At 46.2% G+C, this 10,874-nt stretch overlaps 1 protein-coding gene across 1 annotated transcript; it reads left to right on the top strand.

Annotated features, from left to right (window-relative positions):
- ftcd (formimidoyltransferase cyclodeaminase) lies at positions 1-9,894 on the top strand. Its single transcript, XM_018735517.1, has 14 exons — positions 1-140; positions 695-878; positions 1,926-2,054; positions 2,161-2,249; positions 2,539-2,718; positions 2,850-2,987; positions 3,527-3,658; positions 3,790-3,851; positions 3,927-4,056; positions 4,799-4,960; positions 6,363-6,406; positions 9,014-9,152; positions 9,540-9,635; positions 9,730-9,894. Exons 1-14 carry the CDS (start codon positions 18-20, stop codon positions 9,811-9,813), a joined length of 1,692 nt encoding a protein of 563 aa, XP_018591033.1. The 5' UTR covers positions 1-17; the 3' UTR covers positions 9,814-9,894.
- Positions 9,895-10,874: the final 980 nt, after the last annotated feature.

Raw genomic sequence — 10,874 nt, 5'->3', positions numbered from 1 at the left:
GAGAAGGGGTGGGAGGCATGACACTACTCTTTTCGGACACTCCTGAGCCTCACTATCTTGGGACATCGCTGGGATCCACACGAGCCATGGCCAAGCTGGTGGAATGTGTGCCAAACTTCTCGGAAGGAAGGAACAAAGAGGTAGGAGAAAAGCTGGAGCATGGGGAAGCATCCATGAATGGAGAAGCGCTTTGAGAGTAGTCCGTTGTGGGTAAAACAGAGGGCTCTACTGTTTTAAGCAGTGAGCGCATTTTGAATCATGGTCTGGCTCAGGAAAAAAAAAACCTGTGCTTTCTGTGATCAGCAGTAAAGGGAAAGTGTTTATTCTTACACTTATATATTTAGCTGACACATTTCTCCAAAGCAACTTATAATGTCTTATAAGGTACCTGATATTATTTACCCATTAATACAGCTGGGGAATTCTTACCAGAGTAATTGAGGGTAATCGCATTACTCCTGGTACTGCAGCAGTTGGTGGGATTCAACCTTCCAAACTCTGCACCTGAGGACAGCAGCTCTTTCTACCAAACTACTTATGGTGCTTAACATTTCACATAGAAGTCAATGATGTTTCGGAGCTTTTTGTCGGTACGCTTTTTCAGAATGCGGCAATAATATGTGAGTTTTTCATGGTTCGTCATAATTTAGAAATACAATGTCAGTTTTGGGCCTGGGGGTTGCGCTATACACAGGTCATTGATGCCATCGCAGATGCCATCTCTGCTACTGATGGGTGCAGTCTGCTGGATGTCGACCCCGGCTCCTCTACCAACCGCACAGTCTACACCTTTGTGGGCTCACCACAGGCCGTGGTTGAGGGGGCGCTGAATGCGGCACGCACTGCCTTTGGCCTCATCGACATGGCTAAACACTCAGGTGGGGATGCGCGCTGGGGTAACCAGCTTGTCACATGTCACATCATCATCTGCCGAGGGGAGTTACTGGCCTGCTGGCTGTTAGGACGTGTTCATAAGAGTCGATATTAACCAATGAAGCATTCACTTCAGTCACTGGAGGACCTGAGATCAGTCTCATCAGATTAGTTGAATTGCATTTACATTTTACCTTTACATTACGTTGTACGTTATATTGTTCCTTTATTCAGTTAGCAGACGCTTTTCTGCAAAGCGACATACATCTCACAGAAAAATACAATAAATTCAATTAACAACACCCTAACCAGACTGCTACATTTCTTCACCTCTGCCTGCTTGGTGGGGTCCCATGCGCAAAAGGTCCAAAATAAAAAGCGCGAAAGTTTTCAGTTCTGGCTCCAATATGCTGGAATGACCTCCCCCTCTCACTCAGAACTGCTGAATCCCTCTCTACATTTAAGAAGGGTCTCAAAACTCATCTCTTTTGAGCTCACTTCTCCCCTGATCTCTTAAGTGCATGATAAATGTGTAAAGGTTTATGTTTAATAATTTTTTGATGAGAAATTGTTGAATAATGGGTAGACCTTTATGCTTGTGTGACGTACACTCGTTCATATGATGGTATGTGACAACGAACTGTGCTCTCGAATTATGTGTCTGCATCCATATCTCTCCTTCTCTTGACATAATGTACTTTTTTTAAAAATTGTTCTTCAAGATGTACGTCACTTTGGAGAGTAGCTAGTTTTACTTATTAAATGAATAAACGTGAATGTTATGTAAATGTGTACGAATTAGTGAAACTGAGTACTTGGAAACATTATGTCTGGCTGCTCACCACTTGAGCTTTTCAGCATGGTCATGAAGGAGTTCTAGATGTGGTAATGCTGGAATTGTTGAGTAACAAAGTTTATATCATGAAAACACACAGAATGCTCGGAGGTGACATCACTAGGCTTATATTTTTTAATAGTTTTAATTTATGTAAGGATTGCGCTTGCACAACCCAACACCCCCACCCCACAACACCTCTTCTTGGATGTTTCAGGGGAGCATCCCAGGATGGGCGCCATGGACGTGTGCCCCTTCATCCCAGTGCAGAACGTGACTATGGGAGAGTGCGTGGACTGCGCCAACTCCTTTGGCGAGCGGCTCTCAGACATGCTCCAAGTGCCAGGTGAGACGCGCGCCTTCTTGTCCTTATGTTACAAAAGAAACGAAGGAACGAAGTACGTGATGCACCCGTGAAAGCGAACGTGACGGACCTTCGTGCTTCCCATCAGTGTACCTCTACGGAGAAGCAGCCCGCGAGGAGAACCGAAGATCTTTGCCCTCGATTCGAGCTGGAGAGTATGAGGCACTGCCTGAGAAGGTGAGGTTCAGCTTCTGTAACCTCATCACTGTGTCATTAGTTTGATCATATTATACTAGTCATCAGTCACTGTATTATATTTGCACTGCTGTCATATTACCTCCATTATTCCTTCCATCAGGAATGCATACATCTCTATGCTACTGTTTCGTCAAATGTTATTTTAGTTTCATAAGCATTATTTCAGATTTTACTGTACACATGTCCTGCCTACTGAAACATCTCAGATGCAAATAGATATGGAACCGTACACATTTTTGTAAGGTATGCTGGGCTTATTCCTTCTCAGATGAAAAAGTCTGAGTGGGCCCCAGACTACGGTCCTGCTGTGTTTGTTCCCTCCTGGGGGGCCACGGTGACAGGTGCCCGCAAGTTTCTCATCGCCTACAACGTGAACCTCCTGAGCACTAAGGAGCAGGCACATCGGATTGCCCTGGACATCCGCGAGCAGGGCAGAGGCAAAGACAAGGTGGAAGCCGTTTGTCCGTCTCAGCCCAGTGTGGGTCAGGGGTCTCAGTCAGGGGTCTCGAGGAATTTTTATCTCACCGTTAACAAATCAACACAACAATCTGCTGAGTGTGGTTTATGGCTGTACTCCAGCCAGGTCTCCTAAAGAAGGTACAGGGAATGGGCTGGTTTCTCGAAGAGGCCAACCTGGCACAGGTGTCTACGAACATCCTGGACTTTGAGCTGACCCCCCTCCATGTCGTCTATGAGGAGATCTGCAGGGATGCCAAGGTGAGGAGCTGCACAGAAGTACTCAAAATCAGAATCTCACATGTGTCTCGCGAGGCAGGTATAGCCTATGTTCAATCAGTGGCAACTGTGGGACAGTTGGTAGTGTAGTGGTTAGAGCTGCTACCTTTGGATCTAAAGGTCTTGAAGGTCGCGGGTTCATCTGTAGTACCCTTGAGCAACGTACTTCCCCTAAATTGGTCCAGTAAAAAAAAAATTACCCTGCTGTATGAATGGTAAGTTTGTGATTAATGTAGGCTGCAGTGGAGAAAAGTGTCAGCTAAATGAATAAATATAAGCTTATTAATAAGTTACTGGGTTTAGCTAACTCATTACCTTTCTTGTATTCATCTTGAGAGGTACAAACGTTACTTCACTTTAAAATTTTGTGTTAAAGAAATAACCCTGGGATTGCGACCCCAAGCCCCTTCTCAGCCAGACGGGTCGCAGTGTGAAAACTGCTAAGAAATACAGCGACGCATACAAATGAATCTTGCAGTCAGATTATGAGTCTCACCCTGGACAACTTTTCTACTGTCCAGGATTTGAACCTTCCAGTGGTGGGGTCCCAGATAGTTGGTCTGATCCCACTCAAAGCCATGCTGGACTGTGCTGACTTTTACATCAAGAGGGATCATCTTTTTGTGGTGGAGGAAGAGCACAAAGTGCGACTGGTGAGCGCGCATCGGTGGTCGAACTCAAGTCCTGCTGAAACATAATGGTCTGCCGCTCGTTGAGTCTTCAACCTGCTGATCTTGATCTGATCCGAAAGATCGTTCCTCTCGCTGGTCTCTCTCCCCTTCAGGTCGTCAGCAAATTGGGTCTAGATTCCCTGGGGCCATTTGTTCCCAAGGAGAGAATAATAGAGTGAGTTACCGTTCCTCTCTGCGCGGGAAGCTCCGTCCACATGCTGAGCTGACTGCTCATTCATCCGTGTTGCAGGTACATGGTGGAAAACACCCAGGAGGACAAGAGGCTTGTGTCCCTTCCTCTGCAGCAGTTTGTCCGCAGCGTGGGGGCCAGGACAGCTGCTCCTGGGGGAGGATCAGTCTCTGCTGCTATCGCTGCAATGGTTCATATTATGACATCATCCCTTTGTGACTTAAGGATAGCGATTTTCTTTTCTTTATATACAATTATGTAATATTACATAATTATAAGGGTGGCGCAGTGGGTTGGACCGGGTCCTGCTCTCCGGTGGGTCTGGGGTTCGAGTCCCGCTTGGGGTGCCTTGCGATGCACTGGCGTCCCGTCCTGGGTGTGTCCCCTTCCCCCTCCAACCTTACGCCCTGTGTTGCCGGGTAGGCTACGGTTCCTCGCGACCCTGTATGGGACGAGCGGTTCTGAAAATGTGTGTGTGTGTGTGTGTGTGTATTATTCATTATAATTATATGCTATTATGTATGTGGCGCAGTGGTGCATTTTATATGGGTTCAATCCCCTCTCAGTCTGTGAGAAGTTTGCATGTTTCTCGCTGTGTTTGCATGGGTGTCCCCCAGGTGCTCTTGTCGTCTTCCCGCAGCCCAAAGACATGTGCTGTAGGTGGGTTAGTGACTCTGCATTGCCCGAAGTGTGTGTATATGTGCGTGTTGGTTGCTGTGGTGTATAGATGGGTGAATGATTGTTGGGGATGATAGGTAAATCCGTTACTTTTACCCTGCACATTTAAGACAGTAGATGATGCAAAGTAGACTTTATATCTTTACTCTATTCATACTCTTTGACTAGTGCACTTTAAGTACGGTTCAGGGTATCATGGGAAGAGTGGTAATGAACCACTTCATTTGTCTGACTTAGCAATGTGCTGTTTCTAGGGAGCTGCCCTAGGATCCATGGTGGGACAGATGACCTATGGGAAGAAGCAGTTTGAGAGTCTGGACAGTGTCATGAGGCGACTCATCCCCCCCTTCCACCAGGCTATGAATGAACTTCTGGCCATGGTGGATGAAGACTCCAGTGCCTTCAATGCCTACATGGTGAGCTAGAAAAAATGAATTTATAGGGAATAATTCTTCAGCGGGGGGCGCGGTGGTGCAGCGGGTTTGGCCGGGTCCCGCTCTCTGGCGGGTCTGGGGTTCGAATCCTGCTTGGGGTGGCTTGCGACGGAGTGGAGTCCCGTCCTGGGTGTGTCCGCTCCCCCTCCAGCCTTGAGCTTTGTGTTGCTGGGTTAGGCTCCGGCTCATCGCGACCCTATATGAGACGAGCGGTTCGGACGGTGTGTGTGCGTGTGTGTGTGTGTGATTCTTCAGTCAGAGAACATATTTAGCATATGAACGCCACTCTAGGCAGTAATCCGGTCGTGAACCATCATTGTGTCAGTGTAAAATAATGTTCTTTGCAAAAACACTCATTCATAATGGGACTTTTCAGCAGACCTACACAATGCCAGGTCCCAAATCTTATTCACTGCATTTTTCTAAATGGTGGCATTTGGAACAAGAATTGTATTTTCTTTCCCCTCACATTACTCACATTACGTTAACGATTTAAGGTAAGTTGTTGCACCTTTACATTTTTGTGGTTTTAAAATCTTGTCTGAGATCACATGTATCTGGTACTGTTGCTAGGCAACAGTCCTTTTGGGCTGTGCTTAAGGAGCCAGCCCCTTGTTTATTCATACTGGGGGGTTGGGAGGGATTGGGCACAAACTCAAACTTTTCTTCCTGTGACCTTTGAAACCTGCTGCTGGGCAAATTTGCAAGTCAACATGTTACACAACTGCTGCTTTTAAGGAAATGCATACCTTCCGCAGGGTGTTTTCTTCCACAGAAGGGTGTATATGGAGAGAAGCGTTCATGTGCAGGAGTGTACGGAGACAAGAGTGACAAGCAGGACTTGTCAGGCAGGTGCAGCTAATGGGCGTTGTACAGAGCTGTCATTCATTATTCATCAGTGTGGATGCCACAGGGTCTTGTGATCTGGGAGTGTCTGATTGCCTAGTCATGCTGTGCTTCCCTTGTGACAACGCTCGTCCTGATGTCGAAGGCAGGACTTTGGAACCTTATAACCCCATCCAGTTCTCCTTTTCTGAATGCCAGGTTCTAAAAACCACAGTGACTGCATTGTGTCAGCTCCCCGGTCCTGATATAAAAAAAGACCTTCTGTTTTTCCTGGAAAGGGGGCGCAGCGGTGCAGTGGTGCTGCGGGTTTGACCACGACCTGCTTTCCAGTGGGTCTGGGGTTTGAGTCCTGATTGGGGTACCTTGTGATGGACTGGCGTCCCATCCTGGGTGTGTCCCCTCCCCCTCCAGCCTTGCGCCCCGTGTTGCCGGGTTAGGCTCCGGCTCCCTGTGACCCCGCATGGGTCAAGCGGTTTCAGACTGCGTGTGTGTGGTTTTCCTGGTCTTTCAACTGATCTTTCCTCTGTCTTCTTTTCAGGATGCGCTCAAACTTCCCAAAAGCACCACAGATGAAATTAAAAGGTACAGTGAAAGACAAAGAGACAAATGACGAAACGTGTTTTCCGGCTTGGTTTTCTACGAGGTCAACCTCCGCTGGTTCCGACATCGCAGTGTGTGCGTTTGTCCCAGTGTCAGCTGCTCTGAAACGACTGCTGTCGCTATTAAAGGCGGTTTAGTGACGGCACAGCCAGTTCTATCCATTGCATTGAGAAGGTGTGGCAGAATCTGCGATCAGTCAAACCTGTTGCGATTCATCGTCATCCTCTCCTTTCTATAGAGTCACATAATGTGTGCTTGTTTTCAAAAGACAAACAACGTCACGTTTATGAAGAAAATTAACACTTCATTCCTCTGTCTATCATAATTTTGGTCTTGGTGAAAAGGCCTATAGACCAGAGAGCAAGGAATGTCTGAGGAGTTTCTGTCTTGCACAGATTTAACCTGGTTTCCAGTACTTACTAGGCATTGAACTTCGCAAAACAAGCTCTCTGTATCATATAAATTTAAATCTAATTTCTAATCACCTCAAAATCCTATCGTGAAGGGATTAGTAGTAATTAGTTGTCCATTTTAGGTTCATTATTTTTAAAAAAAGATGTATGAATTGAAGGGGGCGTGGTGGTGCGGTGACGCAGCGGGTTTGGCCGGGTCCCGCTCTCTGGCAGGTCTGGGGTTCGAGTCCTGCTTGGGGTGGCTTGCGATGGACTGGTGTCCCGTCCTGGGTGTGTCCTGTCCTGGGTGTGTCCCCCCTCCAGCCTTCCGCCCTGTGTTGCTGGGTTAGGCTCCGGTTCATTTCAGGACAATCAGTGTCAGGCTGTGTGTGTGTGTGTGTGTGTGTGTGTGTGTGTGTGTGTGAATGAATCTAATCTGTTTTGAACTGTGCTGAGATTTTATTTTACTTTTCCTGTGAAATTACAACACCGTACAGTATAGTTGAACTACTTATTCTCAGTGGGTAACTGAAAGGGAAAAGACAATGCTACTGTAGCCTGGACCACGGTGTCGACAGGATTACTGTACTGTATACTGTACTATGCTGTGCCTTTCTTCATTTTTCCATAACAGACATTATCACACTAACGTTTTTAATGTTTAACATTTCACCACAAAATTTCATTGTACTGCATACAGTGAGAATAAAGTCTCTTATCTTATCTTATCTTATAAATACAGTTTTGTATAAGGTAATGCACTCCTTATGAGGTCTCATACTGTAAGTTCAATACATAATTACCAGTAGTTTCTATGCTAACATTTTTTTCCTGTGGTTCTAAGCCCCAAAATTGACAACCATTTATGCTAAAGTGTCTCCAAATCCCATAAAAATTGGCAGAGTTACTTCAGTTAACATAACACACACACACACACACACACACACACACACACACACACACACACACAGTCTGAAACCACTTGTCCCAAGCAGGGTGGCAGCAAATCGGAGCCTAACCCGGCAACACAGGAGGGGGAGGGGACACATCAAGGATGGGACACTAGTCCATTGTAAGGCACCTCAAGCATGACTCGAACCCCAGACCCACCAGAGAGCAGACCCCAGCCAAACCCGCTGTGCCACCGCACCCCATTATTGTAACATAAAAAGGTAATTTCCCTTCATTAATCATAATATTGCAGCACTGTCTACCTGCACTTGCTCAGCTCTTCCGTACCTATTACTTACTCTCAGATGCTCAGACAAAACATACATACGTATGATACCCAATGTTCATTTATTAATTGAACCTTTAATGCAAAAAACAGAACAGTAAAGACAAAAGAAATCAGTTAAACATTGTCTGAACCGCTTGTCCCATACGGGGTCGCGGGGAGCCGGAGCCTCACCCGGCAACACAGGGTGTAAGGCTGGAGGGGGAAGAGACACACCCAGGACGGGATGCCAGTCCATCGCAAGGCACTCCAAGCGGGACTTGAACCCCAGACTCACCAGAGAGCAGGACCTGGTCCAACCCACTGAACCACCGCGCCTCTGCGCCTCCCCCATCAATTAAGCAATGTAAATGAATTCGCCTTCATCAAACAAGCGGATGTGCTTCCGACAGTGCTCACGGGCCATGATCACAGAGATTATAACAGGTAAAACTAGCAAACAAGGGCCGATGGGGGTCGAGAACTTGACGCAGCATGAGATGAACTGTAATTGTGAAGAAACCAGGTAATATACCAATGGGTCATTGTAAACACATAAAAATACCTGGTAAATTGAAGTAGGGTATTTAAAAAAAAATTCCTCATAGAGTTCAACTCTTGAAAGTCAAATGGGCGTTTCTTAGGGGATGGCTGCATATCCATGCCGGGCTTAACCTAAGGACCATTCTCACGTCTGAATAGATGACTGCCCAACAAGCATCGCTTTTCCCATTCGTTATACATATTGTCACATATGGTATCTGGGAATCAAATGTGGTTGCTGAGTGGGATATATCCCCAAACTCTTTGTCCCCACACACACATTGCCACAGTCAGTACTGAATGATTTATGCTCCCTGCTTTATGTATCCAGGACCCTGTGAATATGAGCTGGTTTGAAGCTGTGTGCTGGGCTTGTGAAGAGTTGTCAAAAGGTCTTGACTTTGACTTTGTCATCGACTCCGCCGTAACTGTGTCCAGGAGGGAGGTGGCTATGCAAGAAGGTCTTAAAGAGGCTGTGGGGGTCCCGCTGTCCCTAGCAGAGAGGATAAACCAGCTGTGGCCTTGTCTGAAAGAGCTGGAGGTCTACGGCAATGTGGCCTGCAGGTCAGACCTCCAGGTGAGCAGGCATTTGCACGTGGATGCGTGAACTGGGCTTGGAAATAACAGCCCAAACTTACATCACAAGTATTTGATCTGAACCTCATCTTCCCTTTTCGAGCACTGTGATATGGCACCGACAAGTGAAATTTTACCAATAATGCAGAACACTGCCAAATACGGAAAAGATGCCATTTATTTGGAGGTTTGTCGTACAGTACATGACTGAGAATGGGCTGGGTGTTTCAGGGAAAATATGTCATATTTATGTAATGAATCTAAAATGTTTACTTCACATTTTTAATTTAAGAAAATTTTAATTTCTAAACGTACATGAAGTCTGTGTATAAGTATACCGCAAAACGTGTTTTCCTAACCGATAACACGATGATCATCCTGTGTTTAGGTGGCAGCGAAAGCACTGGAGGCTGCAGTCTTCGGAGCTTACTACAATGTTACGATCAACCTCAAAGACATCACAGATGAGTCCTTCAAAATAACTGTAAGTGACTACTGCTCCTTGTGGACGTCCTCCACGGCTGATCGCAGTTCATCTGCGACACTTCCCTCGAATGTCGTTTTTTTTCTTTCCTCAGACCCGACAGAGGGCCTCAGATCTGCTGCGGGAGGCAAAGGAGAGCGCGCGTGCAGTGCTTGATGCGGCAGACGGGAGAGATTGACACGCTGGAGAGCGGCACGCCCACATCCCAAGCTTCAAATGATATTGCCTTGAACGCTGCAAAATAAACACTGCGAATAAACACAGCTGTCTGTGTTAAAGAGTTCAGCCTGCAAAGTCCTTTACATTTATTTAGCAGACACTTTCCTCCAAAGCAACTTCCAGTGGATACTACATAGTATCATCAGCCCACACACCTTATTCACCATGGTGACTTACACTGCTAGATACACTACTTACACTGGGTCACTCATCCATACATCAGTGGAACACACACACTCTCTTTCTGTCACTCACACACTATGGGGAACCTGCACATCATATCTTCAGAGTGTGGGAGGAAACCAGAGCACCCAAAGACTTACACTGCTAGATACACTACTTACCATGGGTCACTTAAGCATACATCAGTGTATCACACACTACAGGGGAATCTGAAAAGCATGTCTTTGGACTGTGGGAGGAAACCAGAGCACCCAGACACAGGGAGAACATGAAACCTCCACACAGACTGAGTGGAGATCAAACCCACATCCTTTTGCACCACTCAGGCGTTGCGAGACAACAGTGCTACATGCTATGCCACTGTGCCACCTTGCCACCCGGAAGACATTTGGTTAACTTCTGTGAGAGGAAATCACCCAACGTGTCTTTCCAGCTCTTCAGCAGCAGGTCCCAGGGATGTAACGCACTTGAGAATTGCTTTGATTTCATTCTTCTGCCCAGTTCATCCCATACCTATGTTGCCTGTGTGCATTCAAACTTTTGACCAGTACTGTGTGGTTTACATCCTTTGACCATTCCAAGATGCACATCAGTTTAGGATTTATGATGCGTCTGTAGGACGACAGCATTAAAGATGTCAAACATTGGTTAGTATTGGGTACTGTAAGCCATGCTGTTAACTGCATATTGACATTAGCAGATTATGTACAGTTTTCTACTGTCGATGGCCTGAGAAGGTGGGGAAACTGGCAAGATGATATAAATTGCAGTCACTAATTTGCATTTTTTAATGTAAAAGCAGAATCAGAAAACCATCTGATAATTTTAAATGAACTG

The sequence above is a fragment of the Scleropages formosus genome, chromosome 21 (genome assembly GCF_900964775.1).
Source record: "Scleropages formosus chromosome 21, fSclFor1.1, whole genome shotgun sequence".
Taxonomy (NCBI): domain Eukaryota; kingdom Metazoa; phylum Chordata; class Actinopteri; order Osteoglossiformes; family Osteoglossidae; genus Scleropages; species Scleropages formosus.
The sequence above is the reverse complement of the archived record's forward strand: the minus strand, read 5'-3'. Positions and strand labels throughout refer to the sequence as shown.

Bases quoted from the DNA above. Each gene is read 5' to 3' on its own strand.
- ftcd (XM_018735517.1), top strand. From the start codon at position 18: ATGACACTACTCTTTTCGGACACTCCTGAGCCTCACTATCTTGGGACA. The intron at 2,250-2,538 runs GTGAGGTTCAGC...ATTCCTTCTCAG, and splicing joins ATGAGGCACTGCCTGAGAAG to ATGAAAAAGTCTGAGTGGGC. The intron at 9,636-9,729 runs GTAAGTGACTAC...TTCTTTCCTCAG, and splicing joins ATGAGTCCTTCAAAATAACT to ACCCGACAGAGGGCCTCAGA.